The sequence below is a fragment of the Sodiomyces alkalinus genome, assembly GCF_003711515.1.
Source record: "Sodiomyces alkalinus F11 unplaced genomic scaffold SODALscaffold_2, whole genome shotgun sequence".
NCBI lineage: Eukaryota > Fungi > Ascomycota > Sordariomycetes > Glomerellales > Plectosphaerellaceae > Sodiomyces > Sodiomyces alkalinus.
The window spans coordinates 5,264,328-5,284,139 of NW_021167080.1; the positions used below are offsets into that span (position 1 = coordinate 5,264,328).

At 54.5% G+C, this 19,812-nt stretch overlaps 6 protein-coding genes across 6 annotated transcripts; 3 read left to right on the forward strand and 3 right to left on the reverse strand.

Moving 5' to 3' along the window:
• The first annotated feature begins 762 nt into the window (after positions 1-762).
• SODALDRAFT_119469 (hypothetical protein) lies at positions 763-4,522 on the forward strand. The gene is made up of 6 exons (XM_028606615.1): positions 763-1,183; positions 1,283-1,349; positions 1,464-1,752; positions 1,832-1,999; positions 2,054-2,232; positions 2,352-4,522. The coding sequence occupies exons 1-6, from the start codon at positions 1,046-1,048 to the stop codon at positions 4,310-4,312; spliced, it is 2,802 nt and encodes a 933-aa protein (XP_028469245.1). The 5' UTR covers positions 763-1,045; the 3' UTR covers positions 4,313-4,522.
• Positions 4,523-6,636: 2,114 nt separating this feature from the next.
• Positions 6,637-9,508, forward strand: SODALDRAFT_322568 (MFS general substrate transporter; the record flags this gene model as incomplete). The annotated part of the gene is made up of 2 exons (XM_028609734.1): positions 6,637-6,942; positions 7,016-9,508. The coding sequence occupies 2 exons, from the start codon at positions 6,637-6,639 to the stop codon at positions 9,506-9,508; spliced, it is 2,799 nt and encodes a 932-aa protein (XP_028469246.1).
• An 816-nt stretch (positions 9,509-10,324) lies between these two features.
• Positions 10,325-11,362, forward strand: SODALDRAFT_338771 (NADH-quinone oxidoreductase; the record flags this gene model as incomplete). Its single annotated transcript, XM_028612804.1, has 3 exons — positions 10,325-10,367; positions 10,539-10,722; positions 10,912-11,362. The coding sequence occupies 3 exons, from the start codon at positions 10,325-10,327 to the stop codon at positions 11,360-11,362; spliced, it is 678 nt and encodes a 225-aa protein (XP_028469247.1).
• Positions 11,363-12,700: 1,338 nt separating this feature from the next.
• On the reverse strand, positions 12,701-15,735 carry SODALDRAFT_338772 (HECT-domain-containing protein; the record flags this gene model as incomplete). The annotated part of the gene is made up of 7 exons (XM_028612805.1): positions 12,701-12,800; positions 12,882-14,880; positions 15,009-15,142; positions 15,213-15,318; positions 15,385-15,423; positions 15,578-15,600; positions 15,698-15,735. The coding sequence occupies 7 exons, from the start codon at positions 15,733-15,735 to the stop codon at positions 12,701-12,703; spliced, it is 2,439 nt and encodes an 812-aa protein (XP_028469248.1).
• A 1,695-nt stretch (positions 15,736-17,430) lies between these two features.
• Positions 17,431-17,983, reverse strand: SODALDRAFT_331166 (hypothetical protein). The gene has a single exon (XM_028611389.1). It carries the CDS (start codon positions 17,930-17,932, stop codon positions 17,768-17,770), a length of 165 nt encoding a protein of 54 aa, XP_028469249.1. The 5' UTR covers positions 17,933-17,983; the 3' UTR covers positions 17,431-17,767.
• A 112-nt stretch (positions 17,984-18,095) lies between these two features.
• Positions 18,096-19,387, reverse strand: SODALDRAFT_331167 (RNA-binding domain-containing protein). Its single transcript, XM_028611390.1, has 3 exons — positions 19,022-19,387; positions 18,677-18,933; positions 18,096-18,554 (listed from the first exon to the last, which is right to left on the reverse strand). The coding sequence occupies exons 1-3, from the start codon at positions 19,172-19,174 to the stop codon at positions 18,308-18,310; spliced, it is 657 nt and encodes a 218-aa protein (XP_028469250.1). The 5' UTR covers positions 19,175-19,387; the 3' UTR covers positions 18,096-18,307.
• Between the last annotated feature and the right edge of the window lie 425 nt (positions 19,388-19,812).

The following is a 19,812-nucleotide window of genomic DNA, read 5'->3' on the forward strand; positions in this document are numbered from 1 at the left end:
CCCCAGCTGCACAATCTGGAAAGCCGGAAAGCTTCTCCTCTATCCGCAAAGAAGATGCGGAGAAAGAAACAGGACGGGCCTCCTTCCCCCCCCCTTCCCCCCCCCCCCCCCCCCCCCCCTTTCCGTTCCTAATAGGTAAGTTACGACCGGGGCTCCACAACGAGTCCCCCCCTTGCACCATCCTATCCCGTAGTAGGAGCTCGGAGTCAAAGCAGGCGTGTTTTTAATATACTACTTCGTAGGTAGCCCCTAATAAGGTACCCAATTACCGCGTGTGTCTACCAAGCATGAACCGAAGTACGAAGAGACAGGCTTTTGACCCCCTCACGCGTCGACCCCAGTTCCGCAAGGTACGCACCTTGCTGGCGGCTACTGCTACCTTTGTTCATGCATTCGACAAACGTCGTAGAATGGAACTTCAACTTTCCTTTCCTCCAGAAGAAACCTCGGCCACCTTTCCATCCCTTCGGCGCCCCTAACCCCTAACCCCGGTCACCCAAATCCCCCATCACCATTCTGTCTCCAGCTTCCTCTGGCACTCCACATTCTCACGGCGATTATGATGGCGTCGTAGTCTCCATCATAGGGGGATCGATCACTCGAGCTTGGCTTGTTCTAATTGTTTTTGTCGCTGCATCTCCATATCGACATGTAGACTACCTAGAAGACGAAGACACACACCCCCTTTCGAAACGTCCTCTCACCTACGCCGGAATTGCCATTCACTCGCTGCTCTTGCTGTCGCGGAATTCCTTCTCGCCATCATTACCGCTGATCATCCGTCCTCTTTTGTTCCATTCACCGTCACTCACAACAACCGCTCGTCTCGATCTGAACATCCGGATTCCGCTCAAACCACGCCATCCAGCCCCCCAGCCTACCTCCAAACCTTCGACATGTCCTGCAGCCATTCAGTTCGATATTGAGTTATACCAAACAACATCGGGGCGACCCGTCGCCCGCCTCTCGAGGGGCTCCTCGAATGACCGACTTCTGCTGTTCCCCGCGCACGGTCGTCGTCGCGACGCCCTTCTGACCCCTTTCCATGAACCCTTTACCGCAGGGGCCTCCCCAGGCCGTCGCCATGTCTCGTCCTCAAGTTGGCATCGAGCGGCTGCCGACCAGGCGCATGAGCAACGAACCTCGGGAGTCCATGAACTGCAAGTCATGTCGCAAGCGCAAGGTGAGGGCCGCCGGCATCCTTGGGCCGCAACCGAGATCACACCATGAAACTTGTCGAAACCATGCAGGAGTTCTAATCCAGGTAATTTTTTCTGCATAGATCAAGTGCAACCGCTTGCGCCCTGCCTGCGAGGCCTGTCAGGTTTTCCAGTGTCCTTGCATCTACGGTAAGCCCGAAACTGTTTTCCTATGGGGGAGCAACGGGTACAAGCATCATGTGCAGGTACTCACTGGCGACTCGAGGACGGCACCATTTGCTAATTGTCCCCCGGGGGGGCTAGATGCGGTACCCAAGAAACGTGGACCAAAGACAGATGTTTTGGAGGCGTTACTGAAGAGGGTGGATGGCCTCGAGGCCAAGCTGAAAGAGAAAACCGCCACTGAGAAGTCGACCGAACAAGCAGCACCTACTACTCACTCTGGGGAGCCCTCATCAGCATCAGGTGGTGCCGCCGCTGCCACTGACCAACCGGGAGACGGTGAAGAGCCAAGGGTTAAACGACTGGCCATAGCCTTGTCAAGGACCTCTGAAAGGGACGGGTCGGCCATGTATTCGCCCACCCTAACCAGGTAAGGAGAGATACTGACGTGTGCTTCTTCTACCCAAGTGAGGCCCTGGCCTTTGCTGACTGTTCGACCTCTTCCGAAGCGAACCGTCGCCTCCGGCCGTTCAGCAGGACGCTCTTCTCGATACCTACTTCTCCCGCTTTCACGCCAAACCTTTCCATATTCTCGATGAATCATCTGCGCGGCAACGATTGCAACTGAATCAGCTGCCTGGCTACTTGCTGGGTGCGATTTGTGCCGTCGCTGCGAGGCATGGATCCCGTGTCTTATCATCGTGGCTCCCAGTACTGACTCGCTTTTCTAGACACACACCTCATCCCAGCGGCCATCAGGCTGCTGTTAAACTGAGCGAAGATTATGCCGCGCGATCGAGAGCCGAGATCGACACAGATGAGCCATCGATCGATGCATTGCAGGCTTTATTGCTTTTGGTACTTGCTTTCACTGCCTCGGGGAGGGGTAAAAAGGCCTATATGCTCATGAGTAAGACCATTTCACCATACGAAAGAAAAAGAGTAGGAAAGAAAAGAAACATCGGTTTCCTCTCGCTCTGTTCTTTCCCTTTCACAAAGAGGTGCGCCCGTTACTGACTAGTCTCGTAGGTAATGCCGTGGGAATGTCAATCGCCCTTGAGACTCATCGAGAAGTGGACAGTCATACTCGTGTGACCCCGGTGGAGCGAGAAATGAGGAGGATGTTGTTCTGGACATGTTATCTCCTCGACAGATTCATGGCCTGCGGTTCTAAACGGCCGTCCTTGCTAGGCGACAGGTCCATTCTTCTGCGGCTTCCCTGCTGGTCACCGAACCGGTCCGCTCTTCCCATCGAGGGGGAGTTCTTCCAGGCGGCATCGAACTTGCAGTATCTTGAAGGGAGTGGGAAGAAATCGCAAGGGAGCACCAGCATGCTTATTGACATTGCGCGGATCCTGGGCATCACGAACCGGTACCTGGCCGCAGGGGGCGTCAAGGGCGACTCGCACTTCCCCTGGCACTCGCTCTCGAACCTCTCCAAGATCCGGCACGACCTGGATATCTGGGCTTCGGGGACGGAAGATGTCTTCTCGAGCCTCGACGCGCTCTTCGGACATCCGGACTCAACGACTCTCGTTCTCAGCAAACTTGTGTACCACCTCATCCACTGCCTCGTATACCGACCTTTCTTGCCCGTCGACCTTTCAGAACTGTCGGGAACTGGGCAGCATCATTCCTGGCAAATCGAAGCGACCAACATGTGCTTCCTGCATGCCAACGCGATTGCCGAACTTGTGGAACTCGGCAAGCAAGCGGGGACCATCGAGTGGCCGGCGTTCGTAGGCTACTGCATCTGCACCGCCGGGACAGTTCACATCCACGGGGTTCACTACAAAATCGAAGGTGACGGGGGGTTCGGGGTGTTTAGCTCGGCGGCCGATTTCTTGTCCCGGGAGATGCAGCAGCTCAGTGAGCTGAGGTATGCGTGGGCGAGCGTGCAGCACCAGCGAGAGACGCTACAGGCTATCTACAATGCCCACACGGAGCTGATCAGGGACATGACCATGAACTCGGCGCGCTATTCACCGTCGTTTCATCTCGAAGACTTCTTTGACCGCTATGTCAATGCGGGTCTGATCGGGCAGGATTTCAACTTTGACGCTGCCAACCTTGGTCTTGCGGACGCCGTCGTCGACTTCACGGCAGACTCGTACGTTGGTCACGATCTATACGCCCCGCGCAACTCGAACGAAGGGACACGTCCCAGCCTAAAGCGTAAGAGCATGTCGTCTTCCGGCCAAATACGACAGGACCCCAACATACCCACGTCTCTGGCCGCTGCCGCCATGCCAACGCCGTCCCCGGGACTCCCAACTCCATCCCATCTACAACAATCATTCCCTCCACATCAGGGAGCTGGCATGGTACTGCACCAGAATTCCGGACGGCCAGGCCACCCGAACTCTCTTCAGCAGGCCCACAACCATGCGACCCTTCCGAACTTCGGTGACCACTACAATAGCGCGCCGACGAATAGTGTCGGTGTCGGTACGGCAACTGCGCTGGGCTTTGCCATTCCTCTACATCATCAGCAACAAGGTCACCAGCACCAGCACCAACAAAGACAACAACAATTACAGCAATCGACCATGTCTTCGATTTCCAACGGACCCGGACCATTCTCGCCGCAGTTCAGCTTCAACACGCAGGGGGGAGCGGGCACCAGCGACGGTACGGGTAACTTCGATTCCATCTTTGGAGCCGTACCGACGAACACGTTCGGCAGTCCGACAGCGTGGCATGGAGGCGGAACCGGCAGCGGCAACGGCAACGGCAACGGCAACGCAAGCGACAAGGTTCCGGCGGCTTCCGGTACCGTTACGGGCGCCAAGGGAGCCCACGGGGCGGCGACCAGCCCGGGAGCGAAAAGCACGGGTGGCAGCACGGGTGGCAGCACGGGGACGGGCTCGGCGGAGGAAAAGGATCCGTTCCTCAGCTTGCTGGAGCAGCTTGCGGAGAACCAGCAGCAGCTCCCCCGCGGGAACGGGCTTGATTTTTTCTTCAGTGGGAACGCCGGTTCAGGTCAATGATTGGATATCTCGATGCTGGCAGTTTCCGGTTCATTTCAGCTTTTCCCCGGCGGATTGACATCTCGCAGAGGACATGAGGGGCATGATGACTCGATTATCCCAAAGTCGGAAGCGGACCGTTCACAGGAAAAGGGTCTTTTTCTTCTTCTTTTCTTCTTTTGATATATACGCAAGCGGGTGTTTTTTTGCTTCGGATGGCTATTTTTGCACTGATGTATTGATACCAAGGGTGCTGTTATCTATTTTGTGAAAGCTTCCTCGCTTTCTCCGTGTTAAGTTAAGATGGTGATGTATGGAAGAAGTGCAGTAAGATAGCAACCACCAGCTATACAAACGGACTTGGGCTTATGCTATCAGCTCAGTAGGGGCAGCTATCAAGGCGCAACCTGGAACCGATCATATGAAGCTGTTTCTTCAATATGGGTAAGGCGAAGGACTTGCCTACCGTGTTCGAGGGAAGCTCAGCTGGGCTGTTCTTTGCGTTTACATGTCAAGTACTCCATACGGTTACTCGTGTCCTTACTATTCTGTTTCCAGGAAAGATGGCATATGCGTAAAATATAGGTATGCATGGATAGACGAGAGACGTTGTCGAGTCGGAATGGAGGTGGCGGGCTACCGAGTGCTGTCTTTCTCTACATACGAGCGTTCGTATTCGGGCCGAACTCGGCTTTACGACATCTTCAGTGGCTTCTGTGGTTTCCAAACCGAACCGCTGGGATGGAAGAGAAAGTGGGGTAATGACGTCCACTTTTGTTAGTGAATTATTAGTGGCTTCGCTTGCTTCCGTGCACGGCTTCATCTTAACTCTGGACTTTTATTCTTCTTCCTTTGTTCCCCGGTATATCACACTCTTATCCTGTCTGCTTTTCGAATCCTAATATAAGAGTAACGTAACGTACTGCGAGCCGAAGAAACAAAATACATTCAGTTAAAGTACCTGGACCGCTAGGTCTTTGGTCAGGGGACCGCGATTATTCACTTGGTCGTCTCCTGACGGAAAATAGCGGTGCTGGTGCTAGTGCTGGCGCCCGGCGTCCGGCCTAAACTCCCGGGTAGGGACTCATGTAAGTCGTCGTTTGTCCTACCTTAGTCTCTTCCCACACTTGTCCCCCGGTTTTCTTCGTCTTATTTTACCCCCCCATTACGAAGTTACACAAAACAAAATATAATTACACGTAGGTGGTAGCTGGACTTGCCCAACTGTTATTAGTTCCCCACCTTACACCTTTTTGTCCTCCCCGCTCCGCTTCGTCTAAGTTTGCGGAGTAATTGCCTAGGTACCTATTGATTAATCCACGTACCGATGATGTCAGTTTCAGGAGCCACGCACCTCACTTGGCAGGACCTATTTCCTAGCTCCTTCTCCATCCCGACTCGTCATTGCTGACAGCCCAAGTCAAGCCATTGCAATGTTTCTGCCCACCTTTGTTGGCACGATGTTCGTACCGGCTTCTTTTACTGAGTACCTACCTAGGTAGGTACTGTGGCCACTTCGTACTCCCCAAGTGCAGCCCTTACTCCGTACCGTACTGAGTACCGAGTACAACGTACCTTAATGTACACAACACAACACACCCTTTCTCCTCTTGACCAGCCACCTTCTCCCTCCTCTACGCCATAGTTTTTTGGATTCCTGTTACTGATCCCCAATCCCTGGACCTCGAATGCCCCCCCATCTCGCTTCTTCGGCTTCGGCGTTCGTCGCCCTGTCTTGTGTTACCTTTCCCCCTTAATCTTGTCTCACCCTTGATCGGGTTAACATAGAGATGTACGACCCCCGCAGTCCTCGACCTCTTGAATTCGTGTTTCCTATCTGGCTGGAGTAGAGATTCACCTTAACAGTTACTCATTGGCCCTGCGAAATCACGTATCTCGTTGCGAGCGCCCACCCTCCAGACTAAGGTAGGGAACGTTTTCTTTGAACTCATATTTGAACCGTAAGAAGATCACCGGTTTTTGACTATCAAATCCCCATACAGGGGAAGAGGGGTGTCTGCTTACGACTGAAGGATCTACTTTGGCCTAGGTACCGTTCATACCTGCTCGACGTCACCGCCCCGCTGCTTTCTCCCGTCTTCCCGCTCACTTTACCCTCGTCAACCTCGTCAACCTCGCCAACCTCGTCAACCTGCCCGGTAGTCGCCTCTCATGTCCAGCCACTTCCGGGGGAGCGATGGATCAAGACAATCACCGGTTTCCAACCGTTCCCCTGAGCCGTACCTACACTGTCAGCGCCGTTCACGAGATCTCCGCATTGTGGTGGCCGTGGCCGCCACATGAAAGCAGACTCGGCTCTCTCCCCCCTCTGCCCTCTCTTCGCCATGTCAGCAACCGATGGTGAATCCCGCCACGTCCCTGACCGTGGCCCGGCCGTCTTCGCCGTCACCGTCGCGACCCTCGCCCTCGCGACCGTCTTTGTGGCTGCTAGGCTCTTTTGCCGCTCTGCCATTGTCAAGAGAATCAGCTGGGACGACAGGATCATGGGCTTGGGTTGGATACTTGCCTTCGGTCTGTCATTCACTATCGCATATGGCACGCAAAAAGGCCTGGGCAAGTACGACGATGACATCGATGCGGGCGACCTCGGGGCCCTGAGACGATGCGAATATGTCTTTTCTGTACTCTATGTTAGTCCTCCAGTGTATTCTTTTCATCCCTCCCTCCCTCCACCCCTGGCTGACTCCGACAATCGTCACACAGAATCCGGCCCTCATGGCAACCAAGTCCAGCATCCTCGTCTTCTACCTCCGTCTTTCCAAGAACACGCAGAGGGTTTTACGCTTCGCTTCGTGGGCCACACTCGCCGTGGTAAACCTCGCCGGGGCCGTCCTTACTCTGGTGAACATATTCCAGTGCAGCCCTATCAATGCCGCCTGGCAAGTTTGGACCGAGCCAGTGCGGTGTATCCCACTCCTGACCCTGTTCATCTGCGCTGCCCCTGTTAACATCATCACCAACCTCGTCATCGTGGCGCTTCCTATTCCTGTCCTTACCAGCATGAGATTGCCTCCCAGGCAAAAGTACATCCTGGTCTTCACTTTCTCACTCGGCATCTTCGTCACTGTTGTCGATGTTGTACGCATATATTACCTTCAGCAGGCCATATCCGCCCCCGCTTCCCCCTCGACCGACCGAAAGTCCTCGTTTGGCGGTACGCACAATTTCGCCTGGAACTCGTCCTTGTCCTTCATGTGGAGTGCTGTCGAGGTCAATGTCGCCATGATCTGCGCCTGTATCCCAACCCTGAAGCCACTGATGGTTCGGATCCTCCCGGCCATGCTCATCGACCCGGACGGTACTCGGCGTAGTTCGAGCGGCCGCAAGGAGGGCTCGTCCGATGTCCCTAGTAGGCTTGGGGGTGGCAGTGGCAGTGGCAGTGACGACATTGGGATCCATGAGCCGGTCCCTGCCCGGGCCGCCGGTGGGCGTGAAAGAGGAGGAGGAGGAGGAGGAACGTGTACCGACACAGAGGCGGAGGCAAACGCAGACGAAGCCATGTCAGCTCTCGAGTTTATCACCATGCCCAGCAGGCTAAGCCGCACCACTAGTAACAATGCGACTGGACTCCGGAACGCTCAAACCATGCCGGCGGCTATGAGGGTTGGGCCACAAGCACAGGACAACTCGATTTACTTTGGCTTCGTCGATTTGAAACACCCGAAAAGCATGATCAAGTGCAACGCACGCGATTCCTTTCGGCACTGCCTTGTCGTCACGGTTCTCTTCTTCCTTTGGGGCATCTCGTACGGCCTCCTCAACACCCTCAATAATGCCGTTGCGGCCGTCTCCGAGATGACGGACGCGCAAAGACTGGGTCTCACGACTGCCTACTTCGGCTTCGGCTACTTCTGCGGGCCCTTGCTCGTGGGTGAATGGATACTGCGACGGGACGAACACCACAGGGTGCACCGAGCGAGGGATAAGGACGACACCAGTCGGAGCGTGGGCGGATTCAAGGCCACCTTCATCGTGGGCCTGTGCTTCTATGGCGTGGGGACCATTATCTTTTGGCCTTCGGCCGTCATGGAATCGTGGGGTGGCTTCCTACTCAGCAACTTCGTCGTCGGCGTGGGCCTCTCCACCCTCGAGACGGGCGCCAACGCCTTCATGGTCCTGTGTGGGCCGGCACCATACGGCGAGAGCCGGCTGTGTCTCGCCCAGGCGGTCCAAGCCGTGGGCAGCGTCGTCAGCGTCCTGATGGCGCAAAAGGTCTTCTTCGACGAACTCGACGACGAGGCTGCCATCGAGTCACTATCGCTCCTGAGGATCCAGTGGACGTACCTCGCCATCACCCTTTTCTGCGCCGCCCTCGCCCTGTTCTTCTACTACGTGCGCCTCCCCGAAGTGGGGGACGCGGAACTTCAAGAAGCTGCCAACCGCCTGCCCGTTGACCCGGAGAAGCGTACCGCGTTCGGCGGCCTCCAGCTCCGAACCGTTTGTCTCGTCCTTGCCGTGACGGCTCAATATACATACACGGCGTGCCAGGAGTCTAACTCTATCTTCTTCCGACCGCTTCTCGACCCCCACCGAGTCGCCGGCGTAGCATACTCGAGCCCGCTCACCGCAGAGGACACAGACCAGCTTCCGGGCCTCGCGCTCTCCATAGCGGACTATCGTCTTGTGGCGCACGCCGCCTTTGCGCTGTCTCGCTTCCTCGCTGCCTTCCTCACGTACATGGCGGTGAAGAACTCGCGTTTCCCCAGGCCCCGTACCCTTCTCGCCATTAGCGTCGCCGCCTCGTTCCTCTTCGCCCTCCTCGTCGTCGTCCTGCACCCGCAGGACCCCAATATGCTGGTCATCCCCGTCATTCTTTTCTACTTCGCGGAAGGGCCGTGCTGGCCCCTCATTTTCGCCATCGGCCTGCGAGGTCAGGGTCTTCGAACTAAACGCGCGGCGGCGTTCATCACAATGGGCGGATCCGGGGCAGGATTTTTCCCTTTTGTTGTGTGGGCCATCACCCAACATGGAGGGACGGTGCAGCTGGGCTTCGTCGTGATTGTGGCGCTGTGCGTCGTCACGTTCGCGTATCCCTTGTTCCTTGGTGTGGTTCGTGATGCCCGGATCATGACGGATCCGCGAAACACCGTCGTCTTGAGCGGTGGCAGCCGAGTCGCGTCTCTGTCTAGATACAGAAGAGACCGGGGGGAGGGTTTCGACGGCGGGGATGCGGCGAGGACGTGGCCGCGGAGTTGAACCGAGAAATCGCACGGAGGCAAGGTGCCGCTGGACGCCCGTCTTACGCGGAACTGGATTGGAATGGTGATATGAACAGAAATACATGAGTTTATCTGCCGAGTCGATTTGCGTATACCCTTGGCAAGTCAGAAATCTTATAATATATCAAGATATGAGAAAACAATGTCTCCGTTGTAATAACGTGGTAGGAATCGGAGTTGAGAGTGACATAAGCTTTGCTCCGGAGTCCGTGTCGCTTTCTTGACGCCACGCCGTGTTGCGGTTACCTGCTATCGCCTATGTTACCTCATAGCGGATATAGCATGGTTTTGCCTAGAGGGCTGCGATCTCAGCGAAACAAGTACAGGGTACGAACATCAAGGTACAATAATCGGGGAAGGACTGGGGCGTCCGTGCTGCGCGACATTTTATGAATATCACTAAGGTACCTTAGGTACCGCGTAATTTACTCCGTAAGGGTACGTACCTTACTCTTCGGTACCTTACGGAGTACCGTACTCAACATCTTCAGGTTCTCGTCCCCGTCAAGCCAGCTTATGTAATAATACATTGTGCGCACGAGCCATTCGGCATGAATCAGCCAATCATTGCCCAGTCATTGCAATTAGTAGCGAAGGAGGCGAAAACCAGCGGAAGGGTCAACATCAACCAAAGCCGATTGCCTTCTTTCTCTGACCTCGAGGCGAGACTTCGGACATAATAATCCCCCCCTCAACCCCTCGCAGCGAAGCGCAGCTACGAACCGTCTCGACGCGACCCCTCTCCACTCCTTTTCGATCTCTCCTCTCAAATCGAGAGCACATTTTCTTCACAATGCTTCATTCATTGAGGCCAGCAGCCTCGATGGCTCTGCGTGGTAGGTTCCAACGTCCACCGACCGTGTTTGCCGGCAAGGCCCATTGCCACTCGAATTGGAAGAGAGAGAGAAAAAAGGAGGAAAAAAGAAAACGAAGGGGATGAAAGGGATCATGAGGAAGGAGGGACTGCAGAAATAACAGGCTAACGAAGATGCGTCTCCGTCCTACAGCCAAGCCCGCGGCTTCCTCGCTCGTCCGGATCGCGCCTCGCGCCATTGCCGCTGCTCCCATCTCGACATCTTCCCGCAAGGATGCCGCTAGCGCTCTCACGCCCCAGGGGACCAGCGTCCTGCCGCGCAGGGAAGTGCCTCTCCCCAGCCAGGAGGGTACCAAGAGCGTGGTTCAATATGCTCTGTACGTTTCCCGCCACCCATTTTCAATTTATTTTTCTCCAGACACCATGAAAGGAGGGTCGAGCTGCAAGGATCCAAAAGAGAACGAAATAAAATGGAAGGAAAAAAAAAGAAGAAGAAAAAAACCACTGCAAGAAAGGAGAGGAAAACACAATCATGACATGAACTAACGATGGGTTGTCCCCTGCAGCACCACCCTCGACGTGATAGTAAACTGGGCCCGCCAGTCCTCGCTCTGGCCCATGACCTTCGGCCTCGCCTGCTGCGCCGTGGAGATGATGCACCTCTCGACCCCGCGCTACGACCAGGACCGCCTGGGCATCATCTTCCGCGCCTCGCCGCGCCAGTCGGACGTGATGATCGTGGCCGGCACCCTCACCAACAAGATGGCCCCCGCCCTGCGCCAGGTGTACGACCAGATGCCCGAGCCCCGCTGGGTCATCTCCATGGGCTCCTGCGCCAACGGCGGCGGCTACTACCACTACAGCTACTCCGTCGTCCGCGGCTGCGACCGCATCGTCCCCGTCGACGTCTACGTCCCCGGCTGCCCGCCGACCTCCGAGGCCCTCATGTACGGCATTTTCCAGCTGCAGAGGAAGATGCGGAATACCAAGATCACCCGCATGTGGTACCGCAAGTAAAATGGATCTGGGGGCAGGAGAGGGGAAGCATGGCAGTGGATGAGACGAAAGGGAGGGTACAAACAACTCAAAAAGGGAAGTGGCCCTCCTTCATGTCGAGAGCGGAAGCGGTCTTGGGATTTGGGCCAGTGCTGGGTGGGTGTGGTTGTGTCGCTTGGGAAGTGTGAGGGATAAGATGGTAGGAGGAATTAAAGGACCAACCAACCATCCAACCAACCAACCACGCCGACTTTGAAGGCTGGCGGATGGGAAGTGTATTCCCCCTTTGGAGCACCGGATTGCCAGGGTAGGAAAACAAGAACTGGGTTCCTCTCCTCCTGCCGTGGCTCTGGATTGACAGGCTAGGAGTCTCCTCACAATCACGAGATATCCATGTTCTTTCAGCCGCCACGAAACAAATCTTTCTTCCCTTTGTTTTCTTTTCTTTTCCACTTTTCTCGGCGGGACGTGCTGAAGGCACAGGAGAGGCGGTCAGAGGACGAAACGGATGTACATATAGAATGAACGTTAGGTGGCAAAGAGAGAGAGAGAGACAAACGTATCCGGACAAGGTGCCATGCCTCTGGAATCGCACTTTCTAAGCTTGCGATGCTGTGAACACGACAAGGCGAAGAAAGGGATGGGAATGAGAATAACGTGCCCAGGGTGTCTTCTGTCATCTGTAGCTTTCCCCTATAACAAATTTGTTCACAGTATCGGCCGAGTTCTGTTGCTTCATGACCCAAAGCTTCAGCCTCGTTCATCAAATAATGAGTCCAAGGGGCCAAGTAAAAACCTCTCATCTTTCATCATTTCTTACCGCCTGCTTGCTTTTCAGATGTATACCTCCTCTCTCTTGTGCCCTCTCTCCCTCCGTCTCTTACTTCTTCATTTTCTTGCACTCATAGCAGGGGAGAAAATTTGACACATGTAATATCCCAAGGTGAGAAAAAAAAACCGCTCTGTATAAGTTCCGCTATCATGTCCCACGTGTCGTTGAACATGACCGACATCAAAAGAATGACCCAGAAAAAGAAAAAGAAGTAAAAAAGAACCCCCCCTAAAGAACAGAATAAGAGGCGGAAGAAAGAGAATGCCGTACACGAAGAGGATGATGCGTGCTGTAGTATAAACAGAAGATAGCCTCCCGATTTCCGACATGAAACATTACTTACCACGGACAGTAGTTTTCATCCCATCCAGCAGTGGCCCGCGGAGATGCACGACAGACCGTGATAGACAAGACGTTGGCTGAAACGTTTTAAGGAAAAAACAAGAGAGCCACTCTGGTGAGATGATGGCTTCTCGGCTTCCGCATCTTCTCTTCTTACATTGGTAATGCCTTTTCTCCACATGACGTTACTCCTGACCGAATCCCATTGTTTCCTCCACCGCAATCGTGAGTTTCTGTTGCAAATGTTCGAGTGACTTGTAAGGAGGTAGGTCCAGACGATTGAAACTGAGGTAGTCCAAGTTAGCATCGTCGTCTGTCGCATGCATCTCGAGAGAAAAGGGGAAAAGGACGAAGGACAAGACATACCATGTGTGCGCCTTGGGCAGGTTGTTAACATCCCCTGTCTTCTCAATGGTGAATCTCCTGGGCCCGTCACTTCCTTGGAGATCCTTAAAGCCATTAACAGGGATTCGAGAGGTACCAGTAGCGAACTGGAGAAGGCGGGACTTCTGTTCCCCGTCCCATGAGCGGATCGTCTGCCAGAAGAACTGGATCACCTCATCCGACTCGGTATAGCCGCGATAATCCGTGTGCTTCTTCCAGTCGTCCACGTCGATCTCCGCGATACCACCAATGAGCAACTCCAGCTCCCTCTCGTCGAACACGTTGATGAGGTCTTGCGGGATGAGTTCGTTGAAGCCTTCCTTGAAGGCCTTGAACTGCTCCTCCACCCGCTTCTCAATCCTCCACTTGACCATCAGGTCGACATACTCCTTCTTGTTTTCGTTGGTCACTTCGATGTCGCGGCCGCCGGGCTTGAGATCCTCGACATGGATGACACCAAAGCGCTCGTCTTCCGTGGAGAACGTCTGCTCGAGAATGCCCCCGGAGATGTCATTGTCCAGCATCCACTGCAGTGACCGGTGGAAATCCGCATCGACGCCCTCCATGTCCGGCAGGGCCACCGGCTTCGCTAGCATCATCTTGTAGAGCGCGCCGATGAAGAAGGCGTCCAGGAAGCGTCGGTGGAATATGGCCAGGCCGACCACCCGTCCAATAAACTTGAAATAGTTGAGGTGCTCGGGATTGATGCCGGAGTGGGGGTTGATCTGGAGGGTGTAGTTGTCATGTGCGGAATATTCGAAGAGGCAGTAGAACGGGTTGAACATCTCGTGGGAGAGAAGGAAGAAGAATTCCCGGGACAGACCGCCGTAGTCAAGACCGTCCTCGCCGTCGAACTTGATCATCAAGCGCTTTTTCAGGTCGTTGGCCGATTGGCGTGAGATCTCGGCGAAGGAGTCCTCGAAGATGTGTGACCGCCGGACCTTGATGTGGCATTGGCCCGAGAGGATGCGCATGGCAGGCTGGGACCGGAAGTAGATCAGCTTTCTCCTAAAGTCTCTCTTGTACTGCGGCACGTTCTGGTCGAGCGACGACGGCAGCCTGGGGTCGTCCCATGTCGTGGTCTTGGTGTTGTGATCGACGAAGTAGACGCGCGCCGTGTTAGTGAGCCGCATCTCCCATCCGCTGGGGAGGGGGCCCAGCTGCGTCACGGATTGCTGAACGGTACCGCTCTGATTGTTCTGACCACCGTACATCCTGATGTACTGCTGGCGACGAGGGTCCACCCAGGTAGTTGTCCGGGTGTTGTGGTCCACGAAGTAAGGACGGCCCTCGGGCGTCCACCTCTGCTCCCATCCTGGCGGCAACTCGCCGGTTCCCGGGGTCGTAGCGCCGGTGTGCATCATGGTCGAGTTGTTCGCACTCTGCGCTGCGGCTTGCTGGGCTTGGAACGTCGGAGAATTCGCGCCGGTGCGATCCTCTGGCAGAGTACGGTTCTGGTGCCGTTGGCGTTCGACCTGGGTGGCTGCTTCGCGATCGCTTCTCTGCTCCGCCGCCCCCGATGCCGACGGCCTATTCCAGCTTGTCGTCCTGGTATTGTGGTCGACGTAGTACGTCCGGCCGAGACCGTCCTCGCGGCGTTCCCACCCAGCGGGTAATCGGCCCTGGGCGTCCTCGAAGGGGCTCAGCTGCTGGTTCTGTGGTCGCGCCGTGCCAGCAGCGTTGCTGGCCGGGGTAGTGCTCGTACCGGTAGGCATGGCGGCTGCGGGCCGGTGCGGGATATTGACGGCCGAGCCGGGAGCGAGAGTTCCGTTCGGTTGGGTGCTCAAGGCGGAGGCCGGTCTGTTGTTGTCTATCGAGGCGGAAAGAACGGAGGCGTTGGAAGAGGCGGCGGGGAGATTCGGCCGAGCGGAGGACTGGTTCCGAGCCGGGCTAGATAGGTTGGTGGAGAGGTTGATGATGAGCTTTCCATGGACGACAAGATTATCGGTTGATTTCTTCAGGTCTCGAGTAATCATCTGATCTGCGGGGGGGGGGGGACTGTTAGAGAGAAGAGAAGGAAAACGGGCAACCCGGGAATTGACCTCGTACAACGAAATGGGTCGTCGGGAAAGGGGCGCAGAGGCGGAGATAGGGTCAGATAGAGCTTACCGTCTGCATCAGGAGAAAGTTCAATCACGTCGCCGACGCGAACATTGATGACACCTAAAAAACCCTGATCCTTCTTTTTGAACTTTTTCTGGTCAAATACTTGTACCGCCAATATGGTATCCTCGTTCACGCATCTGAATGATGGTCAGCCTGTTACTCGTCGTTGTGTAGTCATTTCCCAAGCGTAGAGAGGTGAGTACGCACAAATCGTAGCTCTCATTCCAGTATGGATTAAGGGTCCGCTTCTGGGCGGTGGTTGTTTTGGTCTGATCGCCGTTGGCGGTTATGACTGCGAAAGGATCGGGAAACCCTGGGTAGCTACGATCAGCCGAATGGAACGGAAGAGGGGGGTTCGAGGACAAGAGGCGACACGTACGGAAAACATCTCTTTTATACAGGCCATCTGCTGCGATGACTGGAACGAATCGTTAGTTGAAGATGTTTCGACCATATTGATCGACTCATCTGATCCCCTGTCATTCGACGAAGAATACAACAAGATGGGACGGGAGGGGCGGTCGACATATGGCGACGGGCCGACGGGAATATGTCATAGGAGGAATACGCACTCGTTACTCGAAGGTTGGGGGTTCTAGCAAACAAAGACCAGGGGGTCGTGTCAGCCATTAATTATCAAAAGAATCTCGAGATCTAGGGACGAAGGAAGTTCGCCAGACGACAAAACGTACCCTGAGGCCCCGCCGCTGGTGTTGCGAGAGCCGCTCATGATCGCAAATCCAAGGCACGAAGGTCACCGGTCGAGCGGCAACGAGCTCCGTAAAGGCGGAGGCACTTTGCGAATCGAATGGAAAAATGAGGGTGGGCTCCGACGAAGAGAAGCGGGGAGGGAAAGAATCAAGTATGGAATAGAAACAGAAAGATGTGCGACAGGTATGTACGAAAGATGGTATATGGGTAAGGTAGGGAGGGGAAGGGGGGGGGGGGGGCGATATGTATGTAGGTCGGGAGGTAGGCGTGAATACCTAGATAAGATGATGCTGTTGATCGTTACGCGGGACCCCTTCCGTCGCACGGGGCGAGTCGATTCTGGTCGAATATCGATGGAATGGCTCGCGGTGCAGATATTGACGAGAGTACAGAGTAAGAAGAGAGAGATGGCAAATGGCAGAGTTGAGGCTGTGTCGTTTTCTAGGTAGGTTTTGGTGTCTTGGGTTTGGGATTCAAGGATTCTGGGTCCCTGGAGTCTCTGGTTGGTTTGTCAGGACGCCCCGGTCGCCCCCCGAAGTGGACGGAGTACAAGGCGAGAAATGGATAGTACGTATATGTACAAGCTCAGATGTAACTGCTTCCTCTCAATGATGGAATGGTTTCTGACAAGATGGAGGAGGGGGACAGCCCCGCATAAAATGATACTCCTGGTTGAAGTACGGATACTTCGAAATTAAAATGGCTATGTATTAGGCCCCTCGTCCCTGCCGTTGTCAACTTTACGAAGATTGGCCTGTACTTTCGTACTTAACCAACACAGCCAAGCGGTACGAAAATGAATGAATGACTCTACTTTCGTACTTCGTACATGCTTCACCAGTCACCACACCGACGGAGGAATTACTTCCTACAGGAATTGCCGAGTTATCCTGCCCTAGTACTCCGTACCTCATCCTACCTCACCTTAGGTACCTTAGCTAAGTTAGCTTACCTTAGGCCTTAAACCGCTTTTTCGCAAAGGGGCTGGAAATCTACAACACGTCCTACACCAATAAAGATGCCGCGGACGTATCCGTACTTCCGTACGGTGGTATGACCCTGATGTAATCGGATGCATGCAATGAGATGGATGCGATGCACGCGATGTCTTTTTTTAGAGGCACCTGTCAAGGCTCGACGGAGAACCAATAGCCAGACCCGAAGAAGCGCGCTCGACGGATACTGGTCGAATATCAAACGTTTTAAGCGTCGTGTCTAATGTATCGTGTACGCGGTACAGTAAAAAAGGGTGTCTAGGTAATTAGGGGCTGCGCAGGTGGCAACTTAACGGATAGGTGGGAATGAGTGAAGCTGAGGTGACGTGACGTTCCGCCCCCGCGCCACCATAACTACCTACGTATACGTGTAGTGTAATTTATTAGTAGCCGTCAGGCGCACCTCCACTGCTTTCGGATCCATTACTATGTGCCTACGTAATCCGGAATACGTAGCTTGACACAAAGGAAACGTCGCTGGTCGTCAATTAGCAAGCATCGCAAAGCACCTATGAAGCCTCACGAAGCACATGGCACTGCCAAATGTCTCGTGGGTGTGTGTGTCTGTCTGGGAGGGAAGTACGGATACCTACAAAGTACGTCCATAATAATAAGGTAATTATTCCCGTCTCCCAACATGGGTAATTATCCCGTGGTTCATCGGCGCTTCGTCTCTGGCATTATGCAGTTCCTACCTAGGTACTGAAGGAGACTCGTCCCCGCCGATCTACACGTACAGGTATATCGCTCGAGTCCACTTATGGACGTCTTTCTCATCTCTTTTCCCCTCGTGTCATTTCATTTCGTCTTTGCGCCTGGCAATTCTACAGGGAAGGGAAGGGGGATAATACAACCAACCGCACATGACATGTCCCAACTGGCCCAATTCCCATTTTAACCGCCATCCCCGCCCCTGCAGAGCGGGAGAAAGTTGTCGTGGACTGTCGGCCCCTACATGTGCAATATCACCCTACCTAGGTACGCACACATCCTCTCTCTTGTCCTCGCAAGGACCTGACTGCATCGAATATGTTTACTTTTCGTTTGTGCTTCCATCTAAGAGTCCTTTAACCCCATGTTCCCATGAACAGTGCATTGGAAAACAAGTAACGAAATAATGAAAGAAAAGCGGCTGAAATGGACAAGGAACCATCCTTGACCAAGGTCCATACGTAGCTCCCAGGGGTTGTCTTCTTTTTGTTTTCCCTTTATTCCTGACATGGCCGAGGAAGGCCCTCCTCCCTCAAATCCTGAATATGCAAGGGGGGGGGGACTGAAGTGATCAAGGACGACCGAAATCCCCCAACGCCATGCCAAACGGGGCGCTTGTTCAACCGACCGCACGCCAGAGACCCGATTCCGCCGTATTATGTATGTTCCATTTCGTCCTTTCCATTTTTTTGTCTCCTTTCTTCTCTTCTGCCCGACAAGGGAGTGTTTCGAAATCGGGGGCCAACATCTCTGCTCTAGAGTCCTCCCACTCGTATCAGTCAAGGACAATGCTCCGGACGACCGCGCGCGAACAGTAACGGGAAGGACCGTCGAGGTCGCGTCGACGACAACGTCAAGGACGGTCGTCGCCGGCATGCAGTCGAACTAGTAGGGAGTGAAGCCTCGACCCCCACGACCCCGGAAGCCGCCCCGATACCCTCCGAACTGACCGCGTGGGCTGAAACCCCGGCCGAATCCACGGCCTCGCCCACCCCGGCCCCGCCCACGAGACATCCCGGGTATGTTCGTTCGTTTCGGTACCACCTTGATGTGGCGACCCTTGAAAACGCTCTCGTTGAGCACAAGCGCTTGCGCCACTAGGCTCGGCTCGGTAAACTCGACATATGCGTATCTGTGATGATCATAATCAGTGTCCCGTTTCTCTCCCGGAAGCTCTCCCGGAAGCTCTCCCCTCCTCCAACCGGCCCTCTCTTCCCTTCTGGCCCCCCCCCGGCCCCCTAAAACGCGACTTACCCCTTCGGCTGTCCGGTAAACTTGTCCAATAGGATCGTGACGCGGTTGATGGATCCGCAGCTCTGGAAGTGCGCTTGAATCTCCTCCGGCGAGGCCGAGTAGTCGACGTTGCCGACGAAGATGCTGCGGCTATCCACATCTTCCCTGTTCTCCGCCATCTCGGCGTTCCGGTCCTCCAGAGTCGCCTGCATCTCGCGCAGCTTGGCAGCCTCCTCTTCCATCTCGGCGACGCGGCGCTTCATAGCCGAGATCTCTTCCTACACGCCCTGACGGTCAGTTGCGATTGGCCTCCTCTTGCTATGTGCTTGCGCCGAGGCGCCTGCAAGGATGTTATTTTTTTCCCACCTCGTCGTGGCCTTCGTCCTCGGCGTTGTTACTGGCGGCCGCCGCATCTGTGGTTTCCGCCGCGGAGCTAGCCACGGTGTCATGCTGCTGCTGCTGCTGCTGCTGCTGCTGCTCCTCGACGGGCTTCTTCTCCTCCGTGCTGACGTCTGCCATGATTACCGGTGACTTTCGGCTGAGTTGGTTCTCGCGCGTGTTCCTCGGGGATGTTCCTGTAAAAATAGAGGGGAAGAAAGAGGAATTAGTCGCGCACGTTCGGTTATTATGTGTACTCGGGTGACTGTGCGTCAGGGTGCCAGGAGCCGGGATGACAGTGAGTGGCATGTGGCTTAGAAAACAAGATAATTATCGATTGCGCACTAAAGTCGATGTTTTCCGGGCAATGACAAAAATAGACAAACAGAAAAAACTTACTGTCAAATGACAATGGCGCAGATAAAGGGACTGTGAGGGATGTGAGCTGCTAGGGTGATGGTTGGGAAATAGGTATGGATCGATTCGCGAAGGAAATGCTGCCAACGGGCTCCAAGAGCGCGGCGGACGTGGTATGGATATGTGGGGCAAAACCAGTGGAGCTTTATATCTTTCAGGTGCCCTTAGCAACCTTATCGAGGTGTGACAACCCATATTATATTAGACTTATAGAGTACGTTATTCCTATATATCTATACTTATTTCCCTTTATTTTTTAATTATACTTAGAGATCCTTATAAAGTGCTACGAACTTTACTTAGATAAATATATATATATAGTTTTCTATACCTTATTTATATTCTAATAGTTATAAGCCCGG